This window comes from Nesoenas mayeri, assembly GCF_963082525.1.
Source record: "Nesoenas mayeri genome assembly, chromosome: 1".
Taxonomy (NCBI): domain Eukaryota; kingdom Metazoa; phylum Chordata; class Aves; order Columbiformes; family Columbidae; genus Nesoenas; species Nesoenas mayeri.
Window position 1 is genome coordinate 206,834,450 of NC_137541.1, and position 24,891 is coordinate 206,859,340.

A 24,891-nucleotide genomic window follows, 5' to 3' on the forward strand; every position below is an offset into this window, starting at 1 on the left:
AGAGAAGGTGTGTTTTGTGGAGGAATGATATGAATTTCATCGTCACCTTCTTCAACGGGATTTATAAAAAGTTTTTTCAAGCTATTAATGTGGAAAAAACTTTAACTATTTGACTATGAAACTGTTATTAAGGATCCCTAATTTAAACTGTATTAAATTAACTATTAAAAATTGGCAAATGTTACAAACAATAGAGACACTTAATTGATGTCATAGCACAGGGTTGGCAACGGCAATAGCTGAGCTACATGCTACTGCAAGTACCATATTTAGAGTAAATATGTGAAATACCAGAACGTAGTTTCAACCCGTGCAAACTTACCGCTTCCTACATAAGCTAAAGAATCACTGCTGCTAGAAAGGCAGCATGGCTGGCACATATGGATGTTGTGGCTTAAGGAGTGCTTGCTTGGGAGGAAGTCATAAAGAATATTAAGTGAAGATTTCAAAAGTGTCTTTTCAAGGGAACACATGGAAACAAGAAAAAGGAGGTGCTGACGCAGTAAGCTGGTCCTCAGTCAATGAACATGGGCCTGAAGGAAATTATACAGAAGAGCTCAGAATAAGTATAAAATCCACTTTTTCTATTTTTTATTTTAAAGACTACGTATATGTCATGGCATGAATTAAAATAAAACCACGGGATTTCCCCTTTATGCCACCTGTATTCGCTCCAGTAAATTTTCTTATGTTTCATGCTAGGAATTGAGACTCCCAAGTTAAATTTTGGTCTACATCTTGCTATTTTACACCTTCGGTTTTGAGGTAAAACTTATAAAAGCCTAATTTCCTTATGTTTGCTATTGCAAATGATCCAGATAAACATTACTTTAATAAAGCTCCTTTAGTCACAATCGGAAAATCCAGCGTATTTGTTAAGTCTCTATGAAACGCTTAACTTCATTAGGTTATTTTGCCACAGTTAGGTACAGCTTAGCTCCCTAATTTCTCAAATCTCAACAGCCGATTTGTCACATATTACTCATAACTTGGATTTGCTGTTAGTAGATTTGAGAGCAAAACAAGTTAGCACTGAACTAACATAATTTTGAGGTTTAGAAACTACCAGCTAATTGATAAAGCTCTGATGTATATCTAGGGATGAAATGAAGTGCATTAGCATTTCTGTCTTATTAATGATGTATCCTTTTAAATTCACAGAAAAGTTCATACCCTGCTTGTTCACAATCACATTTGACAAAGGAGAAGCCTGCTAAAAGAGCGAGAAAAATATCAAACCAAGTGATTTTATATCAGTTTCTTTCCTTTCCACTTGTTTGCAGATTTTTGGTCAGTTATTTCTTGCTTACTTCTAATCTGGTGCAGATGTAATCAGTAATAAAATCTCTCTCCTCTACCTAAGACTTTGCAAGATAGCATTCAGCTCCAAATTACAACTACTTTAGCATTAAGATTTCAACTTGTAGTAAACCTAAATGGTTAAACTCACACACTGATGAAAAAAAGAACCAAACAAAACCCACAAACACAACAGTTCTTGGGCACAAAGCAAAGTTTTCATTGCTGCAGCAGAACAGATTGCAAAAATAAATAGAAGAACACATACATGAGATTATTGCTTTAAACTTGTATTATGAATTATTTGGAAATGTTTAATAACTGTTCCACTACGGGACTTTGAGGATTTTTATGAACTAATCATTTACAATACTTACCTGATTTCTTTTAACATGCTTGAAGAACAGCTTCTGCACCTTTTCCAGAAAATGAGAGTGCGCATATACCTGACCAGTATTAGACCAGTGGGCTCTTTCTGAAGAGGAAACTGACGTTTGATAATTAATGAGTGCAAAGATTTTAAAGATATTGAGAAACTTAAATTTAAGAAGGCTGTTAAAAAAAATGAAGCTTTCAAATACAAAATGCTTCTCTGTTTCAGAAAATATGTCGCATTTTCCAGAGAGCAAGATATCAGTAACATCTGACAAGTGAACTTCCCAGCAGTCTACCAGCATCACTTGCTACTGCAGTGTACTGAGCATGTACTTTAAATAAAGCAACACACTCATTGCAAAATAAGAGAAGCTTTGAATTCCATGTTCAATAAGTCATCTCTTTTGTATTATTATACAAACAAGTGCTACTTTGTGAGCCAAGTCACTAGGAACAACTTAAAACTTTCACATCTACAGATCAAAAACTGATCTTAAGATTAGGAACCAAAGCCTGAAATAGATCATTAGGTCACAGGCTGAACAGCAAAAGAATGCCTCTTCCAAGCATCACTTTTAGAAGATATAAGAGATGACTGCACCATTAAAAAAAAAAAAAAAATCTTAAAAAATCACAATCAGAGCCACAGCCCAAAGTTCCATGACACCTGAAAAGCCACAGCTGATGATAAACAGTGTCAGTGTGAAGATTCACATTAAGCTGATTGCAGGTGTCCTACAGCTTCTCCTCCTTAGTTCCTCCCTCTTACTTCATTCAAAGTAGAATATTGCTTCAGGCTAAGTAAAATAAAACAACAGCTGCAGAACTAAATGGCTATTCTCTCTGCAAATGAGCAGCTGTGGTAGAAAATTGGCCCTCTGGCAGTCTACAGGAGTATGATAGTCCTTGTACTCTACTAAAAGGCACCAACAAATATTCCAAAGGAATTCTAGTAAAAGATTAGGAAAAGTTGGCTAAGGAAGAAATGATAAAGGAATCATGGAAGAACTCAGAGAGAAAAACAACTTCAAAAGAAAGTTGTAATAATACAATTATCTGTATTTGAAATAATTACAGTTACATAGAACAGTTCTAAGCAAGAAAAAACAACGGATTGCGTCCAGAATTTTAACTCAACTATAAAATAGGAAGTAAAGCCATAACAAACTCCAGGTAATCCTGCCAAAACCAGGAAGAAAATATTAATTTGATGAAGTACTACAATACCATAAGAGGAACGTGGATAATATGTTTTTACCAGAGAACACAGTAGTATCCACAGCCACTGGGAGTTAACTTGCCACATCACTGAAATAATCCAGTTATGCTTCAGCATGTGAAGGCAGACAAGCACTTAAAACACTGCTTTTTCCCTGCTTTACTACATATCTCTTGTGAGATACAGGGAAAAGCAACGATCCTTGTCCCTCGGTTCTACAAGATACCCTCTGCGAACCACCTCATTTGGAAACAGAAGGTGTCCCCAGCACAGACACAAAGTAAATCTTTAGCTGGACTTTTATTTGTACTAGTAGTAGCCTCCAGACAAAACCAAATGAGCTGCCACTAGAGACCTGGGAAATAAGCTCCAAACCAAGCTCAATTAAGTTTACTTTCACTTCAATAGCCTCTCTCACAAACATCTACACAACACAGAGCAGGGTGCTGGTTTAGCATCTTCTTTAAAAATACAGATTTTTCTTCACAATAAGAAGTCAAGGAAGTTACACTCTGGCATAACTATAGAGAGGTTTCCTGTTGAGAGTGGATAATTACAGCATTGCAACTTCCTTCCAAGCCATCCATCCACATTCTCCTCTAAGGAGAACTGCCCCATTAGCTAACAGAGAGGGTTACTATGCCATGCTCATTCAAGAACCCAACCCTAAATGTGTTTCACATCAAAGCTGGTTTAGCTACAACTCCACAACACATCCACAAAGTTTTACGTGGTCGAGATACCGCTCCTACCACAGTTTCACTGAACTGACCCAGTGAAACTTTCTACTTAGCATTAACTATGTATCTTTTGGTTCTCCTAATATGAATTATCTACCACATCTTCCCTCCACCAGAATCATGTAAAAAAAAAAAAAAGAGTGAAACCTGGCAATAAGATTTCCAGCACCATTTACATTCAAACAACCTAAAGCACTTGATCTTAGCATCACTACACAGCACTGAACACAGCAACCAAAAGCTGAGGGAAAAAGAAAGTGCTGCATAACTCACAGTGTACTAGTTAAAGCCACAAACCAATTTTGAGCTACCACTGCTCAGCTAGGAAAACTAGGACAAAGTCCCAGTGAAAGTAGGTTTTTTTAAGAGAAATTTCATGAACTATGCTTGGAGGGTTTCAAGACTATTAAACCTTTCTGATTACTGTAGAACAAGTAATCCATCATTACAAAAGTGGCACCTAGATTACAAAACGGAGAATACTTACCCCAGCTATAAAACTGTACCTCCAAAACAGGAGAAAAAGCATATTCTGAGTTCAAGTATATTACCATAAGATGACTGTTGCTACCTACCATCGCCCAAATCCACTTGTAAATTAGAATTCTAATTCTTTCTCCCTCAAACCAAGCAAGTAACTAAGCTTTGTAATGCGAGCAAAAGAAAGTTATTTGGGGTAGATTATATTTTTATCATTATAGGCTAAGAATGTCTTTTTACATTCTTGGATTATTAAAATAGCAGTCACTGAGGGAAATACAGAAGCGATACGCAAACTCAGGACAGGGAACACTTCAGTTTTGGAACTCCATAGACAGTCAAGAGCATGACAAATAAGGACAGGAATAAAGTACACAGGTACCTATGTTGGACTCATTTGTATGAGTTTATGTGAGGCAGAGCTACTTAAATGTGTTCAAGCTTAATAAAGACAGGATGTTGGAAAAAGGACAGCCAGAGATTGAGATCTGTACAAGCAATAAAAACATCCCAATAACAAGAATATACGTCATGGTCACAGAAAAATGCTACAAAACTAAATCTTCATTCCAGGACAGTATTAGAAAACTCAGCTTATCAACTCATCCAGGACACAACCTTTATTAAAGTCAGTTTTAACTGTCATTATCACAATAAACACTAATTAGAAAAATATTTAAGAAGCATGCTACCTATGAAGACTGGTATATTAATTGTCATTCACAGTAAGATGCCAGTTGATAGGAGTTACCTAGTAGTTAAGATGTTTGTTGTAAAAGGAAGATACGTGCAAATAATGCAGAAGTGGGGCCTGAGTCACAGCTTGTGCAAAAAGCACTCATTTTTAAACACACAACCATAAACAGTATGAACAAAGAAAACTTTCAAAATACAAAACCGTGTGTCATTTCCTGATGTCAGGAACAGAGACTCCCAAAAAACTTATTAAAGGCAGTATACAAAACTTATCTAACGATGCTCTCATTAAATCACTTAAAAAGTGACTAGGAGTAAAACTAATAAACAAACAACTTTTCTTTGCTATGATAAAAGAATTCTCTAAGAGGCAGGAACTGGGACCTTTGACAGTCCAGAGTAGACAAGGGAAATACAGAAACTGGCTTCTCATCCAGCAAATACCAGGTAGCTTTATAATAAAGTTCAAGCACACTTCTACAGCAACATCTCAGTTCAGATGTCCCCTAGCAATGGCATTCAGAATACCACCCTTGTACACACACCCTCGTGTACACATCAGTCTGAAGAGCGGTTGTCTGGTCAGTTTGATGTTTTTCATATTGCTTTTATCAGGAAATAATTCAGCTGCTAAATGACGTATCACCGAAACTGTACTTTTAGTGCTATTCCAGGCTAAACCTGACAAAGTTTTTCCTTCTGTTCTGTGAAATCCAGTGACACCACAACTTCATATCTAAGCTATATGACAAGGTGCTTTCCCTATGTGAGACTAAGTTACTTAAAGCCCAAAGATTTCCTCAGCCTCCTGACACGCTGGGCTGACCAAAAATAACAAAGCCACTCAGTTGCTATTCAGTGTTCAAAGGCAAGAGATGAAATGGAAGAGGGAATACCAGAAAGAAACTGAGGCAGTTGTTGTGGGGCTACCCTAAAAAAAAAAGGATCACATCTGTCCTAGGTACTCACAGAACAAGAATTTTTTAAAGCTTTAAGTCAGACATATTTTGGTGGAAAAAAGGAATATCTACAGTACAATTAATCCTAGTACTATCATCTGGTCTTCTCATTTAGATACAGAGCGACTCAGAAGGCACAAATTCAAGACACATGAAGGCCCAACCTTCTCCTCACAGATGTGGGTGGGAGGAAAGGAGAAAGCACGCATACAGAAGGCATGGCCACAGATCCCTCTCCAGTGTCTTCTGTTCCATATTGAGGGAAGTGAAGGGGAAGCAGAGGGGAGAGACAGGTCATCAAAAGGCCCAGAATAAATAGATGCAATATAATCAGCTATTCAAGCCAAGAACATCTTCAGTCCGGTGACCTTACAGCTTAGTGGAAGACACACTAATATGAACTTTGGTGCTCATCATTCTCTTCAGAGTCACCTGGATGGAACAGAGTTGATAGAAAACCTTTTAAGCCTTCCCATCTTGGACCTATGCTGAAAAATAGTTGCTGTATGTTAAGTTCAAGTACTGAAGGTCTAAAAAAGTCCTCTTAGGCCCATCTTCCCAAGTGAAGGAGACAGACTAGAAAGGATAAGACTAAGAACAACACCCTCACTAAGACAGATTAGCCCCTCAATCACTTATTTCATATTCTTCTACATGGAAGAGTAACAAGAATGACAGAAAAGCTGCCTTTTTTTTTTTTTGGTAGACTATGTGGGAAAGAATTAAACCATCAGCTTGAAATTCCTGCACCTCCTGTACAGAATGGGGGAGCACGGCCCTAGCAAAACACAAATGCAATCAGTTCGTAGGGAAATTACAGCCCATTCCTCTGCTTGGCCTCTGTGGTTCCCGGTCTCCAAGGAAAGGAGCTTCAGCAGCTCCCATTCCCCAGGGCCCTGTGCATCAGGAAGGGCTAATGAGGCCCCTTCTGAAGAGCAGATCGCAGAACGTTAGGGATTGGAAGGGACCTCAAAAGATCCACCCAACAGCCTCTCCCAAGCTCCCATCGCCACGTCCCCGATCCTACCAACCCCCTAGCGCTGCCCCGCCTGACCCGGCTGCGCGTCCCCGGCCGGCCAAGGCGGCAGCCCCGCAGCGGGAACTCGGCTCACCGGGACCCGGGCAGAGCCGGGGGGAAGCGCGGGGAGAGCCCTCGGTACTCACAGTCCAGGTGCTTCTTCTTGGGCCCCATGACCTCGTGGGTCGTGGCCTTGCAGACGGTTTTGGAGACCGCCGAGCCGGTCATGCTGTGCTGCGCCGCCGTGATGCGGTCGGTGAGGCTTTGGCCGGACATGGCGGGGGCTGCTGGCGGCGCTGAGACGGTGAGCGGCTCCGCTCCCTCCTCAGGGGGCCGGGACGGGAGGACTAAGCCGGGGGATGGTGCCGCACAGACTCCTCACCCCGCCGTGCCGCAGGCGGCCCCCGCTCCGCCCTCAGGGACGGACCTGTCACCCGAGCAGGGACCCCTCCTCCTCCTCCTCCCACCCCCCTCCCTCAGCCGCCGTCCCCTCCCCCTGCGCGCCTTCCGCTGGGCCGGGGACAGGGGGACACACACTGGGCGCCGCAGGAAAATGGCGCCGGCGGAGCTCCTCCTCGGACCTTGCCGGGCCGCCGCGTCACGTGACGCCCGCGGCGCCACGCCCACGTGACACGCACCGCCCCTCAGTGCAACAAAGGGGGCGGTGGGCGGGGGTCACGTGGGGCGGGTGTGGCGGTTGCGCGGCGACCGTTGGGGCGGGGGGTGGTGACGGGTCCGTCCCCTCAGCGCCTCAGGGCGGGGGGGACAGGAACAGACCCCCAAAGCTGGGCCGTGCCTGAGGGGTGCGTCCCCTCCCCTCGGACAGGAGCGTTGGTGGCCCCCGGTTTGGTGCGGCGGGGCGGGGTTAAAGTTCTGTGTGAAAATCTCGTGGGGGTGTCCCCGCCCTTTTAGGTATTTCTGAGCTTGGAAAGTTTTTTTGTGGAAATTCCTTCAAGTGTCACCTCACTAAAAGTGTAAAGGGAAAAATCTGTTCACGGGCGATGAGGAGTTTGGAGCTGCGTGGCTGCCGCGATCGTGCTTCTCCTCGGAGTTATTTTTGTTAGAAATCTTGCCAAAAATGTCTCGAATGTACGTCGCGGCGAGCATAAAATATCGGTGGTTTTCAGGTCTTTCATGATCAGCCTCCCCCCTGTTTTGCTGCCCAGCTAACTCTGCTTCTCAAGGTTCTTGGACTTAGTGGTTTTGCCCTTGGCTTGTTGGGATTTTGTACAAAGTTACTTCATATTTCGGTTTGTAGAAGTTCCCTTCTGCAAACCTGATACCTGTATGACCCAGACGCAGTGGAACAATGAGAAACAGCTATTGGAGCGGCCACCTCTCACTGTGCATTGCCAAAGTGCAGCCGCAGCCTCCCAGCTCTGAAACTTTCATTACTTGTTCCAACGGGGCTCTTCTCCTCCTTCCCAAACACACAGCAGCGAATAATACAGTGAAACCGCAGGATTCCGGCAGACAAATGTTCTTCCTCTCCCAGAAGTGCCTCCTGACGAGTTGTCTTGGAACTCTCCCTCACTCATGAAGCCACTGAAATATTTATTAGGCAACTTAAACAGAAGCAGTATACAAATGATACTCAGCTCTGTCTGCTTGACAGGATGTATAAGTAGGATTATCTGTTTATAATGCGTAAGGAAAATCGGTGTCAGAAGAAGGACATCTGGTGAAAGCTGAACCCAAATAATGCAATTGCTGCGTGTGTGGACGGAGCATGTAGAACTTGCTTCCTTCACAATGCCAGGCTCTTTGAAGATGCTGTCGTGTTTGTATTTCTTGGCTCTTTCAGAACTGCTTCTGGACTCCTAGGTATCCACGCTGGAGAAATAAATCACTGATGTGTACAGCGGCAGATTCTGAGATAAGACAGCTTTAGCATAAAGCTTCGCACATGAAAACACTGAGACTGCTATAGGCTATTGATACAGCCATGCATATCACTGCACATACATCATCTTTTTGTATTGTTTCCAAATTATACTGTAAAACAGAGATATAAATAATTTTGACACTGCTGGTTATTTTTTGTGCTAATTTCAGCTAGGACCAGGATTTCAACACCCCATTTCACGTTGCTATTTGGAGAACTTCCATGGAACTGGCCTAAGTAATTTAGGCTCCATTAGTTCCTCTCTGATTATGCCCGTTGATTTCTCCAGGAACAGTGAAGCTATCCAAACAGAGGAAGCTTGTGACTCTAGGAGTTTCTGAGGCCACATTTCGACAAAATATCTCATTCCTTAGGGGACAAAAAGTGACCTCGGTCTTAGAGGTCCAAAACCAAAAATAAATTTAGCCTTTTTACAGCTCTTCACACGCACAGAAACCTCACAGTTTTACCCTACTCAGTTAAAAATTCTGCTTGTTATTTTTGTTCACAAGCAGAAATGGGAAAGAGGAGTGATGCAAAAATTTATTTTTTAATCGTTTGTTGGTTTTTAATTGCTTGGGAGCCAGTTGATACCATTACAGTGAGGAGCTTGAAGCACTGTGACAGATAATATCTAAGCACCTCCCAAAGATTTGGAAATTGAAATCAAAATGTTATCTCATTTCCTTTCTGACCTGAAGAAAACAAGTTTGATTAGTTTATTCCTCATTTGTTTTTTGTTTGTGTGCCTGGGTGTGCTTGAGAATGAAAGGAGAAAGGAGTACGTATCTGAAGAGAAACTAATGCGAAGATAGGAGTCCTGTATTTAGTGAAGTGGCAAACCTAAACAACATTCTTTTCTCTTGTGAAAAGTCCTTCCAGAGTGAGGATCCAGCTCCTGTGAAAACGTTCTGTCTTGCATTCACAAGCTCCCCAAATTGTCAGTCTTTCCCTGGCATCCAGCTACCCTGGAAGGACAGATGAGCTGACAGCGCTGTTTCTCCCCCTGTGTATTGTATGGTGGTGAAAACCTTGCCTCAGCATGACCTCTGTAATTTATTATGTATATCACTTTCTTGCAACAGTGTCATTTCCCACTGGGTGCTTTGGTGTTTGGGGTGCTGCTGGCATCCCTGCCTTCTTCCACTCTTCATGCTATTGCAAACAGTTAAGGAAGCTGGGAGTTGGGGACCACTACTACTCGGACGTATCTTCAAATTTAAAACAGGTGTTTTGGCTGGATTTCAGGTCTATTAGAAATCAGCCCTTCTGGAGCACAAAACCAGCAAGGCACAAAGCTGAACTCAGGCTAATAAACTGTAGCAGGCTCATTACCAAGGATTTGAGGGCATATCTGGAAACTGCAACAAAAAACCCAGCAACCATGAGCTGGGAAGTGAAGGGAGCTGATGAGGAAAAGTTGCAGACAAGCAAAAAAATTGAATTAGGGCTGGGTCAATGGAACAGAGATGGAATTGCCGAAGGGAATGGTAAGAAGGACAGTGATGGGCAAGGAGGCAAAGGGAAGGGAAGACAGAGGTGGTGAAGCCACCTGAGTACGGTTGGGAAACACTCTTTCAGTGTTGTATAAATGATTTAGAAACATACTACAAAACAGATGTTTTCCATGACGCATTTAAAGGATCACCATAGTTTCATTTGCTGTTAAGGCTTGTAGCATTTTCCCCAACCTTAACTTTTCCTAAAGGTGAATTTGATGTCAGCTCCAGGAATTTAGCATCTGTTTGAGTTAGAGACATAAGATACAGAAAATAATACACTGCAGGAAACAGAAAACACTGGTCTTTTGGCTTCCCAATGCCAAACATGTGCCCATGTCCATGAAATCTTAGGACTACATGGTTCATTTCTCCTGCACCTCTGGCAATGTAGAACTCCAAGTGCACAGCTACAATCACTCACTGACTGTATACAGCAATCTAAGGTTGTTGATGCACTTCTGAGTAGCCTAATTTTGCCCAGCCTAGTAGAACTCTGCCTATTTGACTACAGTCAATTTCAAAACCACTTTCAAAGAGCTTGGCAAAGATTTATGAAAGGCATTTAGAGTCACATTCCAGCTTTACAATAATAAGAATTCAATGTAATTTATGTCACCAGAACAACTTAATGAAATAATTTTATGGACAATAATTCATTTGTTCCTGTAGTACCTCTAAGAAGATAAACAGGAAGAAACTGGGACAGAAAGTGACACTTGTTAGTGGCACAGTGAGATGAAGTGGCCCAGGCACATGGTTCTCATTGCCCACTTGTGCTGCCAACATAGCCAGGCAGCCAGCAGAGGTGCAAAGGGCCAGAGTACGTGTAGGGGGAGGAGGAGGCACGACCATCTGGAATACAGCAAAGTAGCCACAGCACACAATGGAGCTGTGGTATTTTGTTAATTGATGTCCCATTCTACTACCCCAGATGTGCTTGTTCACACCTCCAGCATTCCCCTTGCCCACACGTAATATGGTGGTCCACCAGCTTTTGTTTTTGCTTGTCTTGTATCCAGTTCATATTAAACTGTGTTTCTGAGCCCTCAAACTTTTAGTGCTTGGCTCCTTCATTTCCTAATGATCATTATTCCCTGTTGAGTTCATTCCTGCTTCAAATACATCACCTTCTTCCGTCTAAATACCCACCCTGAGCCTACCCAGAAGGTTCCTGCTGAAATCACCTATCGCTCCACAGCCCTCTTACAGCACCTGCTTTTCTTCTAGCTTGGGGGTGTCAGACTCATTTTCACTGGGGGCCACATCAGCCTCACTGTTGCCTTCAAAGGGCCGAATGTAATTTGAGGACTGTATAACTGTAGGAGTAGTTACATTTATACAGTCCTCAAATTACATTCAGCCCTTTGAAGGCAGCGGTGAGGCTGATGTGGGCCCTGGTGAAAATGAATTGGACACCCCTGCTCTAGCTCCTTACTGTCATCACACCCAGTCCAAACCTTGCAGACAAAGCCAAATTCCTCAAGTCCATTTTGAATCAGATATCTCTTCTTTAATACTCTTCCCACTTTCTGGAAATGGTGCCAGCTCTGATGTTTCTTTTGTTCCTCTCACATTTCCTCTTTTCTGCTTCTCTGTGTAAGACCAATATGCACCATTCTTCCTCATACGTAGTATTGTGAGCTCTGCAGCTTGTGTCACCTTCTCATGCAGCTCCAGTTGACTAGTAGTCCATGTCCCTTGATGTTCTGTTCCCCAAAATGAAGCTGATTTTGTCAAGGAAGAAAGTAGCTGTCTGAGAGCTAACATAATTGTGACATGAGAAAAACTGGTAGGAAGGGAGACCACTGAGTCAGTACCATTTTATAGGAGGGGAGCAATCAGAACTGATTTTACTGCAGTAACTTAGTAGCAGGATATCTGGTTAGGAGCTTCCATGACACCTGAGAAGATCTAAGTGGAGGTGGAAAACAAACACGATGTTTCTGGGTTCTGGTGTGGATTATAACACCTTCCTCTCCTTGCCCTGACATGAAACTTGCACATTGCAAAATTGATCGTGTCATTAATGCTATAAGCAAATGCCTTCAAAACAGGATTGCTACCTGGCAGACAAATGCGCCTAACAAATGCCTTTTCAAGTGTGAGATAGAAAGGAAACAAGCTCCCCTACATTTTGTTCACACTTTCCAGTGGATGTGTCAAACACTGACACCTCTGAAGATCGAGGGGTTTGCTGTCCCCTGTGCCTGCCGTGCATTGCCCAGCACTCCTAACACGCTCCTGCTGCTGTTTCCCAAGGACTGGGGTTTTTTTTCACACATCCTTTCTCAGCAATGGGCACTCACAGCAACTCTGTCAGATGCTCCAAGGAGAAAAAACTTGTAACACAGCCTTACCAGCATGAGAAGTGCACCAATATACTTCCCCAACGTTTCTGGAGACCATCTTTCAGAGAGAAAAAAAACAAGTGGCCCTGTCCCAGCTAGTGACACTGTCTCCATCCCTTCCCCCTAGTTTCATCTGGAAATCCAAGGGCCTTGCTGCCAAATACATCTCCCCATCATTCCAAGCTGGCAGTGTTCGTGAGACTTGGCAGGAGACAGCATTTGATAAGAATCCTTCTCTGAGCACTTCAGAGAGGGCACTGTCATTCATTTCCACTCCCCTGCCAGTTCACAAGCACCGAGCCAGCGGGGTGAGCGCAGGAGAAACTGCGTTCCTTTCGGGCTCCTATAACTCAGAGGCAGCTCCTATCATTTTCTTCTGTCACCTTTGAGCCACAAGGAAGCACAACACACTTCAGCCCCAAAGGAATATTTTTAAAGAAAGTTAAAAGAAGTTAAAATGCAGGGTATGAATGGAACAGCCACTTCAGCCTGCTGCCAAGCTATAATTGGTACTTACGCTCACACTCTTGCACACACATACGTGCAGCAGAGCTTAATAGATTCCCTCATTAATGTTGAGGCTCATGTGCTCATGCTCAACGTCTGGGAAAGCTTTACACCCACATGAATTTTGATGTGGAGCTGAAACAAAAATGTTGATGCTGGCAATGCCAACTTAGACAGTAAATAGCTGCGTCCAGTCCTGCCAATACTGACTTGAATGGGGCTTCTCACCCAGAAGAAAACCAATGTGTGAAAAGTATTCTCACAATCAAGTCTGTGCAGCAAAAGTAAATCCTTGATTCCCTTCCTCAAATGAATAAATCCATTTATGCCGATGAGCTGGTTTCAAGCCTCGTCTAGGTAGGTCCCACTCCCTGGTCTTTATGTGAGATCTGAATCTTGCCTGCTGGAGCAAGTCAGGCTATCGGAGTTGGGCTCTGTGCTTCAGGGGTCACTGACTGCATTTACACGCAGGCAGACTTCATGCTGATTGTATCAAACTGCTGCACTGCCAAGGACATTAACTAAATGCCTCCCAACATTCTGATGGTATATAAGCTATTCTGAATCTTGAAATCAATAGAGGATTTATCCTAATTCATTCCAGTACACACAAGTGCATAAATGAAAGTGTTTTCCATTCAGTGAAATGGAGGAAATGCATAAAAAAAGAAATTAACTGGATATTTAAAATTGCTTTGTTTTTCAGAATCTGAGAAGCAAAGAATCATAAGTAATATTGGAGTGACTACTCTCACCTTCTCTGTCATCTTGTGTTTCCTAGTTGTATATATTAGAACTCAAAAAGCAATATTTTCTGAGTAGCAGTGGTTCAGGCTCATCTTGATAATGTACTTCAGCCATGACCCCTGTCTAGAAGTGATCAGATTATATGTTGTGCTTGTTTCCTCCACTGAGGCCAGGACAGATGCAGGCCAGATGTAAATGGCAGGGACACAGCGCTTCCTTCACAACCATGTGTCAGGCACCTGCCTTTCCACCAGCCCTTCAGCCTCGGGGAGGTCCCACAGTGGAGGGCCATATACAGGAGAATACATCTTCACAGTTCTGCCTCAGGTCGTGCCTTGTCTCTGGCTCGCCACTGCTTGCAGATGGAGTTGAGGTACCAGAGAGAGGATGAGATGATACACTGGGAACAAGAAAATTGCCAGCACTACAGCAGAGGAGTGGGAGAGAAGCTGCAATAAGGCTAAAATTCCCTTGGTAGCCTCCTGGTAAATCCATATGGGTTTAAAGCTGCAAGTGAATCTGGCAACAACTTTCTGTGACTTCAGAAGGTGCCTACTGTGTTGGAAGTTGTGCCATGTGGACCTTTCCACTGGCATCTGGCTGCACACCAACAAATTCGCTCTCCATGGGTCACAAAATCACCGGAATTTTTACCCGTCATTTTGATCTGAATGCAGGAACAAAGGTTGGCAGAAGATCTGTATCTCATTTCTAATGTGTGCACCTATCCAGTTCTTCTCTTTGGACCACTTCTTCTGTGTGCTTTCACTAATCAGCTAAGCCCTCCCTTGCCTTTTCATACAGCGTCCCTTTCATTGGAAAGCCAGACATGTTGGCAGTGCTTGCTACCGGAGGAATAAAGAAGGAATAATGATCCAAAGGAAAGGATTATAGTCTCTCAAATTGCACTGGGATATTCTCAAGTAAAACACTAACACTGCATGTGTTGGTATTCACTTTTAACATTCTCTAAGAGCCTGTTCATTGCTAAAGACTTTGTGCATTGCAACAGCAGCTGAAACTTAGGAAGAACTGCAAAAGCAAGATGCTGATGAACATTCTCTGCACCTGTGTTTTTTAGCCCTCACAACCCAAAAAACAGTGAACGATAAAGAGCAAAAATGAATATCATATGCATTGAACTGAGTCGGATTACATAACCCAGCTGGAGGAAATAGGAGACGATAAGTAGTTTGTGCAACAGCTTGTTGACCTGAAAGATCAGATGCCTGAAAGAACATTTAACTAGGAACAGCTGTAAAGAAAACAGGAGGGTAGGCAGGTAAAACCACAGATCAAATACTTTGCAAGTCCATATTTCATCACACGCAGTATGCTTTCAGGTGCCAAATTCTGTTCCTATTGAATCCATGGCAAAATGCCCACCGACTTCAAACAGAATAGGGTTTGCCCCTGTAAGCTAAGAGTACAGCCAGCAATACCAATGGAGTGTAGAAATAAACGGTGTAGGTGAAGAGGGGGAGTTGGTACTGCAAATTTAGTGCCTGCCTGATCTTAATGCTTTTATTTTCAAGTTAACAAAACCCTTTTACACTTGGGACATTATATCAATCGTTTTTTTAGATCCACAATATTTTAAAGTCTGTTGGCTGGAGCGTGTAATGCTAATAAACATTATTTAGTAAATATTTTTAAATGGTTAAACAAAGTTTTCAGAAACATTAGAATAATTCTCTCCAAAACAGAACGTCTTGATATCATGGCAAGTTTTGATCAGTAAGAGTCTTTAAACCTTGGTATTGCTATTCTTTCTTTTACATTCTCTTCTGTTCCATGGCTTCCTGTTCACTGAAGTTTACCCAAATCTATGTTCTTAAGCCTTATCCCAAAAACTGATTTGATAAATCTTTGTAATTGTTTGGCATCTCTTAAAATTATGGTATGTCTGTGCATGGGTCTGTGCATGGATGTGAAAATGAATAGCAGAAAACAAACTACTGAATTTTTGTGCAATTAACTAATTTTGCATCAAAATAAGTAAAGATGCCAGCAGTGTATCTGTAGTATTTCCAAATCAGATAAAAATAGGATTGCTGTATTCTTTAATTAGCATAGCTGAAAGTTAGCCAAATCAGCTTCGGACACTGCGGGAGACGTACAGTTTGTCCTGATTTTCTGGGGAATGAAAAAATGTAAGACTTGGCACATGAACAAACTCTGCTAACCGAAAATGTTATTCAAACATATTCAACTAAATCAAATATGGTGGTTTACCAGAGGTTAGTCTGCATATTTGAACAGAACAGAAGAGCTCAGTTTTAAAGTTGTGGCCTAGTGAAAGGAACAAAATCTAGAGGAAGTGATTATCAGTGACGGGGAAATTTTGAGGAAAACTACTTACATGTTGAAATCCGTAAGCTCCTTTTGCCAAACCCTGGCATTCTTACTGACACGGAGGAACATCATCCCCTACCAATAGCTTTGTTGATTTGGAAATCCAGCCTTTTATCACCAATGAAATTACGAGGTGTTTCAACTTGAGTGAACATTTTCAAATGTTAAGATGCTAAAAGCCGCCACTTTTTAATTTCTATGTGCCCGGTTGCATAAGATGGGCTTCTATGAAGTTAGAGGTATAATATTAATATGGTATAAATTGTTTATTAAACAAACATCAACTGAGTAAACATCTTATTGGTGCTTAAAACATCGAGCCTATATGTAATCCCTGCCTGTGTCTGATGGAACTGCAGTGGCTTACTAAGCAGATACTTTCTTGTGCAAATTGAAGGGCAGAATTCTGTCCTTCTCAAACGCACACCCTTATGCAAAGATGCTCAAGACTCATGGAAAACTTGTGAAAAGCCCAATAAGAAAGCCACTGATGAAATCAGATGCAGGCTTCAAACCAGTCCTGTTACAAAAAGGTAAAAGCGATTCTTCATTAAGCAGTGAGGACTGAATCCCAAGAAAATCCTTGAGGAGGGGCATTGATACCCTCCCTGCAAAGAGTTACTGCTTTAAATTGCAATTGGAATTCCTGCCAGTAAGGTTATGAAGAATAGTCAATAAATTAGTGCATGTGGCAGCTGCTCTCATCTTTCACTTCTCTGTAGGCAGCCCGACTCATCTGGGGAGCAACACTGTCTCCTATACTAGAGGGCTATGTGCAGACAACTAACAAATGTACTTTTACTGGCATTTTCTGTCTCTAGAAATCAGATGTGACATTTCACAGCTTTAGAAGACAGCTACTTGAAGAATGTTTAAAAATTGCAGCGTAGAACATACCTCTTGGTGTTTCTCTAGTCTACATCATTTTGTTTCCTAGAAAAGATGGCTCATTGTTTCATAGGTCTGACTTTCCTCTGCACGGATGGTTTGCCTGTTAAAACACTATCCTTCAGAAACCACAGTGGAAAATGAGCACTCTCAGGCAATAGTTCCCAAATTTGGGTTTCTGACCCTTCATGAGGTTGTAGCAGTCCTGAGGGAGTTTGCCAAAATGAAATAATTCCAATAGCTCTGGGGCTCTGAGCCAGACTGAAGGGGAACTTGCAATCAGAAGAATTACTCAAAAGCCAACTGGACCACATCTTACTCTTGTACAATCTTCCATCTTTTGAGACTTTGATGATTACACACTTCAGACTATCATATGTATCTGATAGATGATTACACACTTCAGACTATCATATGTATCTGATATGTATCTGAAGATTATTATAGCCCATTCATTTTACAGAGAATAAACACCAAGACAGGAGGCACAAAGACAAGAAAGGCCTCAAAGACCACAGGGTGAGGAAAAATCTTGTCTTCCCTCAAGTCAGAGCCACTGGTTCACTTTACAGCACACGCCACAGAGATGTGACCTCTTCAGGTGAGACACATTTGTTGAGCATCCTTCCCCAAAGATCCTCAGATCTCTTTTCTATCCTAACCCCACATCCCATTGGTTGGGGGGCAAACAGGATGGCTCAGTCACCCCACAGGCTCCCTATTGCCTCTCCCCAGTTGCCTCTCCTCAAGGAGAGCAGGATGAATCCAGGTTCTTTGCTAAACAAAGGGATGTGTGGGAGCATTTGTCCCCTCAGAGACTTGCTAAACATCTCATGCATAGATGGAGTGTAGCTGAAAACAAAGACCTAATTCCAGTGCTCTTGCAAAAACTTCTGGCCAGCACTGTCTCCTAGAAAAACAGACTGCAGGAATGTAAACATGTGTTTGGCCAGTAAAGGAGTTGTTATATAAATGTTAATTATGAAGAGGGTTTCCCATGAGTAGAGAGCTTTTAACACGACTTTGATCCCATACAGGACACACATCTCAGGAGTCACATGCTTTGCCTTAGAGCTGTGCTGACACTGCTCCCAGCCCTAAGAAGCTGCAAGGACATTTTCTGCAGCACAGGAACAGAAGCAGCTTTGATGATCGAAACTGAAGCTTGCACAGCATCGTGCTGAAGCAACCCTCTGTCTAATTAAAACATTCTATTGGTCAGAACATGTGAGTGTCTAGCTGTGATCCCTGGGTGGCCCATGCACGACAGGAAAAAGATTTTCTAATGAGCCTCCCGAACTCTCTCTTGTTCCCCATAATCTGAAACCAGCCATAAAATCCATGTATCTCATTTGCTTAGCCAGCTATTCTCTTCCCCCCAGGTTTAAATGGCTTCCTTTGGTCTGCCCTCACCTCCTACATCTTCCCAGAGCTCTATATTTTGCTTTGCAAGGCCAATACAATTCAGGCTACACCTACAGAGTGCACTGTAGCAGCCTACTGAGCAGGTAGGTGTAGTAATGAGATGGATTGCTGAGCTAGAATACCTACAGTGTGCACTGCACCCCAGCTAGTTCGTTCATTGTATGGAGTAAATGTACCCCTAGGTCTTCTCTGTCTCCTTCTGGACAGTTCTTCCATCTTGTCCTTGCTTCCTATGCCCTCCTCTTCCTTCCCTCTCCCCACTTACCTTCCTCCCAAAACTGATTTTTGCCCCTTGGTCTTCTTCTGCCCCTAATCCTGATCTATGCTCTGCTGCTCACATCTTTGGATGCACTTTTTAAAGCAAGATGCATTGAAAGCTGCTTTTCCCTTAATGAACAGCAAACAAAATAACTAATAAAAGACATACATGTGGTGTAGCACGGGCTATGGAGTCGTTACACTTTTGCTATTATGGGTATGAGATTCTTCTCATCGCTTTCAGGTTTTTGAGCTGTTAGGATCTGACTTTCATGCTTTTTCCAACCACAGCTGGGAAGGATCCAAGCTAAACTGACCTTTCTGAGATTCTCGCAAGGGTAACATGACTCCAAGCTCCCACAAAAATCACAAGAACTGGGGACAACTTTAGGCTTTCTTTGCCGTGAATGGTGCCATTTAGTGAAGGGAATGACTGATCATGTCCAAAGTGAAGCCGGTCCTCAGACCGTGGGGGTGAAGCCACCAGAGGACTAGTTACATCAGCAGCCTTTTGGCATTGCTGGTGGCTGAAGAAGACAGTGTGACACTCCTCTCCTCCTTCCTCATGGGCTGCCCTTGTGCATGAAGCATTTGCGCTGCTGGGCGACACATCCAACGGGGGAATTTAAACTGACCAAAAAATAACGCTGGCCTTTTTTTGCTGGGTTGTTTTTTCAATCAGATCAGAGTTCCCTGATCCAATTTCTGATGTGGCTCCAAAGCGCGTCAGCACAGAGTAAAGATGATGAGAGGTGGGAACGTGCAGGCAAGAATGGGAGTTCAGGGATATGAAAATTGTGTAAGTGGTCTTGGCAGTCCAGTCAGTGAATATCGAAATATGCTTTGGGACCAAAACCTTCCCTCTACCTTGCCTGTTAAACTCTTATTGCATGTGATGCCCTATAAATAATGTTTTTTGAAGCGATTGTGAGGCTATTTTAAAACAGAAATAGAGTTACTGAATTCCCACTGTGATTTGTCTTCCAGCCCTTGTCCCTTCCTACTCCCCTGCGGCTGATCATCTCATTTATGTATTTAACAAATGTGAAACACAATACTCCACTGCTTTGCTCCCCATTTTTTTTTAAAAAAAGAGTGAAAATTCAGCCTTTCAGAATGGCTCAGCAAGGCAACAGGACTTCTGCCCAGGAAGAAAGACAGAGATCTTCATTTGAGGCTTTAGAGGTTTTCAGATAGCAAGAAAGATTTGAAGCATTTAAAAACCAGAATTCTTAAATGACCTTTTAATTGAAGGAGTGTTTTATATATCAGGATTTCTGCTTGTATTCAAGAGGCTGTAAAGGAGCTCTGTATTGGCATCGGAGAAAGTTTGTAGTCACTAGGTAAATGTACACTTTGACTTGGTTAAGATATTAATGTTAAAACCAGCATTTTTGTCCCAAACAATAAAATGTGAGTTACAGTTCCGAAGATGACAGAATTTGAGGCATATTTATTTGCAGTTGAAATCTATCCCCAAAGAATGAAATAATGGTTTGTTGAGAATATTGATCCTGAAATAAAGACGCTCAGCAGTGTCAGTGGGCCAGCTTTTTCACAAAGACGATTCAGTGAGTGCCAGCGGTACCCACAGAGCAGGTGAGCAGTTATGCATCCTTGATCTATGGCTTCTAGCCACGTTAGCTTTTTCTCTAGTGATGTAACAACAAGCTCCAAAAAGGAATCAAAGCCTCAGCTGTATTTAACATTGACTCACAAGGTTTTGTCACAGGCGAGCATGATTTCCTGATGTCTTCGACACCCAGGAAAGAAGAATCACTGAGAGACCTATGAATCTCAAAGTCCTGTTTTAGACATAACAGAAGGAAGGAGAGAAAATTATGACAACGTAGCATTTACACGGTCAAAGTACTACAGTTGTAATAACAGCTCCATTACCCTTGTAAAGCTAAGGAGTAAACACTATTATCTTCATCCAGAAGCTTGCCAAAGGTGATATACCCTGGAATTTATTTTAAGTAAGACTGAACTCTTCAGTTCCTCTCTAGAAATTAATACAGAGTTGCAAAGCAAGCCTGTAGCAGTAGTAAGAATAGATTCTGGGACTTGCTGGGTTTCAAGCCCATGCCACCTCACAACCATCAACATTTCCTGTACAGAGGTGGTTGGAAGCTATATCAGAAGCGGAGATTTATTGTGTTTTTGCTGCAGAGTGGACCAATTGTCCGGAATTTGCCTCCTGTCCTTCATTTGGCCTGTCCCTGAAAAGAAGCAATCCTTGTTTCCCCTTCTGATGATAAACCACAGGTTAAAACAGGCAGGTTTTTTCTTGAATGCCAACCAGCTATTATTAAACAATTTGTTATCAGATCAAAGCAAACATGACCTTAGCCCTCAGACGGTGCATCATAGTAGCATACCTTTCACATGGAAAGGTGGAGGAAGGGGGAGGAGAACACAAATCCTGGTTTGCTCTCCAGATGTGACTGCAGGTATTTTAAAACATAGATATGGAACTGGCTATGCTTTTTGGCTTTCAGACTGATCAGGTGTCTCACCTCCTCAGCGTCTTTCTGGGTGCTTTACAGCTGTTCTTGTAGCAGGAAAGCAATAGAACCACAGCCTTGCTGACTAATCGCTCAAAAATGTGAGGACAGAGAGAAGCCATACCTATTTCTGAAGTCACTTGCTCAGCAAATCAGTACAAATCTATGCAGCCTTTATACCTTAGCAATAGTCCTTGCTGTGCAGAAGTGATTTCACACATGAGGGATCATGTTGTGATAAGTGTCCTTCCCTCAACTTGCCCTTTTCTGTGTGTTCAAGAAGCCCATCAGAGTCCAAACTTGCCACCTGTAGGAAGCCTTTTCAAGAACAGAGAATATTTCACCAAGCTCTTAGCTTTGCTGCTGACATTTACAATTCTTTGCATCGTACATTAAAGCCCAGCTTCTGGAATTGAGTGGTTATGTGAGAACTTTTGTTTGTTTCTTTGGAAAGCTTCTAGTGTTCGGGTTTGCAAAGAAAGGATTTATTAATTCAGGGCTCAGAAGTTAGAAGGAAGGGGAACCCTACTCCACAGCTGGCACCTATAGGAAATGCGGAGATTTTTAAGCAAATTTCATGGTAATGAAATCTGAGTCATGACGTTCTAAGATCTGGGCTGCTGATAGCACCTCTTTTAATGTCCTTTGCATAGTCCCACAGACTCATTCACATCTGCTCACAGACCAAGTGCACAGTTTGTGCTGTGTGATAGCAGCACAACAGGTTTCCTGATACCTGCTTAGGCCTCAGAAGTCATTTCAGGTAGGTGCTGCCTGCACCTGCACAACTAGTTATTTTCCTTCTGAGCCAAGGAAGAGCTTTAGGCCAACGTGGATGGCACTTCCCACAGGTGGTGGCTTTTCCCCACTTTCCTCAATATGATGTTTTCATCTGCATTAGGAGTGAGCTCAGTATACACTGCTGTTCTTAAACTGGCTTGTTGTTTAAGGCTTCAGCTCAGCATCACTCAGGCTCTGAAGGTGATCCCTTTTTCACATGCTGCTCACGCTTTTCATTACAACATTTTGAGCAATTACAGAACGCTTTACAGGCATTAACTAACTTATCCTTCATAACACCCCTCAGAGGTGTACAAATGTGTTTTATTATCCTTCTTTTACTGGTGGGGAAAGCAAGACATGGAGATTAAAGGTGATATTATCTCCTTTGTTTCCATTCTTGGAAAATTTATTAGTTTATTAAACTCTGGCTGAATTAGGGGGAGGAAAGTCAGGACGTGGGGCAGCTCTAGGGCAAACTTCTACCATTCCTTGGAGCCTGTTAAAAGCAGCTCTGCCACAACATTTGGAGGTCAGGTGTCTGTGACGTCCTGGGGATGACAAAAAGAGGTAAGAAGGAGTTTTGTGATGATATAAATTTTCCATCAGTCTCAGTTGAAAGTCACAGTTTGTCACTGCAGAGACAGGAGGCAGCCATTAAGTCACACAGAGTTTATAAGGAGCCTGTATTTTCAGTGAGGTGACCGTAAGAAGTGACGGGGCGTCTTGCAGAGTTCATTGAATTGAAATGGACCTTAAGAGGTGGAGCTGCTGGTAAAGGAGTGGGGAACAAACACTGTGAGCAGCAGGATGGTGGAAGATTTGCTGTGACACCGGTGAGCCCTCCCCGCTCTCACTGCAGCTGAAGCATTCCTGGCTCAGAGAGGGAAAGGCCAATCCATTAGGAGAGAGAAAATCACGTTGATTAAATCAAGCAGGATTTGGAATGCATTTGCAAAGGCTGTAAATCCCAGTGAACAAGATCCGTAATGTGAGTACAGGGCGGCCAAATCAGGGCCTCCAACTTAATAGGAAGACTGGATCCTAGTGGGTGAATGACATAGTAATAGATAGGTATCTTCCCCTGACCCCTAGGACAAGGCATTCCTCGTGGAAGCTGGAGAGAATTCCCTGAGAGAATTATCCAAACGAGGCTCTGAAATAGCTAGGACCAGGCAAAAAATCTGTATTCTTGCACTAAAATTTATGCCACAAACAGGTCTTCCTCCATCCAACTGTCTGTCTCAGTAATGACTCCAGTTTCCGGAAAGGGAAGGAGATGCCTCTATCCATCATCTGTTTAAGATTCAGTTCACCTACAACTGTCATTCCAGAGGAGCAGAGAGAAATATGTGGCTCCTCTGAACTCCAGGACATTCTGTAATTTCCTTTGGAGTTTAGAAAACAAGGTGATAGATGTCTTCTAAATGTAATTGATAAGACAGATAGCTGTTCCTTCCTTAACCCACCATTTTCTTTTAAAGTCTCCCTGTCTGTTTACTGTCTCTTCTTGTTTCTTATACTCATTATGTACTTGAGAGGTAATGCCTGCTGACGTGTACAGCACTGGCAGCCCCGTGGCCGGGATCCCTGACTTCTCGGCACTACCAGAACTGTAGTGGTAACAGTGCTAAGCTCTGCTGGAAACACATGCTAAGAGAATCCAGTCATCACTCTTGTATCCGTGTCTTCATTTCCTATACCCAGGGGAATCATTAGCCAAGATGTTCTGTCCCGAGAGTGAGATTTCTTCTTCTTTTCCTGTTTTCTTGTTCACTGACCTTAGTTAGCCTGGTATCCAGTCTTTCAGTTTATTTTCTGATCTAAGCGCCCTGATCACTATAGACATAAAATGGAAAATTCCCACTCAACAAGTGAAATTTCTTGCAATAAGGGTGGTGGGGCCCTGGAACAGGCTGCCCAGAGAAGCTGTGGATGTCCCATCCCTGGAGGTGTTCAAGGTCAGGCTGGACGGGGCTTTGAGCAACCTGGTCTATTGGAAGGTGACCCTGCCCATGACCGCAGGTGGACTAGAGGTTCTTTAAAGGCCCCTTCAAACTCAAACTATTCTATGATTCTGTGGTTCTACGACACAAATGTGTTCATAGAGCAGCTCAAGATGTTTCTTGACTCATGCCTTTTTATGATTCTGTGGTTCTACGACACAAATATGTTCATAGAGCAGCTCAAGATGTTTCTTGACTCATGCCTTTTTTGCAAGGTGAGGCCCAGCACACATTTAGATTAAGTTTGCCAGGCTGCGTTCCCTCTTTCTGCTCCCCCAGAATCTCTTCCTGAGGCTGCGCTTTTTTCTTCACATTTTTATTTACACTTGTCCCACCTAAGGCCCCACCACACTGTGGGACCTCCTCACCTACCTCCTTCTGGCCTTGGCCAAGCCAGCCAGTGGTGTCAACAGGAGAATTAAGCTTGACTGACCCCCAAGTCTGTGAGGCTTGTTTCCATTCATCCTTCAGAAAAGCAGTTTACTAGGGTGGTGGTGCTTTTGGGAGTCTTTGTTTCCCTCCAGTTCCTTTTAGATTTTTAAACTTTTCCTGCCACCTCTTCCCTTCTTTTCAGTCACTGTTCTCTGTAGTCATTTGGCTTCTCCTTTTTTCTGCCTTCTTTCTTTCTTCAGCCCTTCTTAGTTTCTGAGGGAGGGGCTTTGAAGTTGTTTCAGAGTTGGGCTAATCCCTGTCCCTAAAATACAGCAGAAAAAGGGACAGTGGCCAAACCGCTGAATGAAGAGCCATCTCCTTTTGTTTGTTCCACACCTGGCCTCTCCTGTCTTCACCTGATGGTCCCATGCTCACCATCCTTGGAGATGTTTAAAAAATGTGTAGATGAGGCTCTTAGGGACATGCATTAGTACTGGGTTTAGGTTACGGTTGGACTTGATGATC

The 24,891-nt window shown here is 42.8% G+C and overlaps 1 protein-coding gene across 4 annotated transcripts in view; it reads right to left on the reverse strand.

Annotated features, from left to right (window-relative positions):
- Positions 1 to 7,235, reverse strand: part of PICALM (phosphatidylinositol binding clathrin assembly protein) — a 72,874-nt gene extending 65,639 nt beyond the window's left edge. For all 4 annotated transcript variants that reach the window (XR_013923450.1, XR_013923451.1, XM_080361575.1 and 1 more), the window contains exon 1: positions 6,933 to 7,235. Coding sequence is in view for 2 of the 4 variants with exons in the window: in XM_080361575.1 (XP_080217701.1) it covers positions 6,933 to 7,062 (130 nt within the window). In the remaining 2 variants the exon portion in view is untranslated. The remainder of the gene's footprint in view (positions 1 to 6,932) is intronic.
- Positions 7,236 to 24,891: the final 17,656 nt, after the last annotated feature.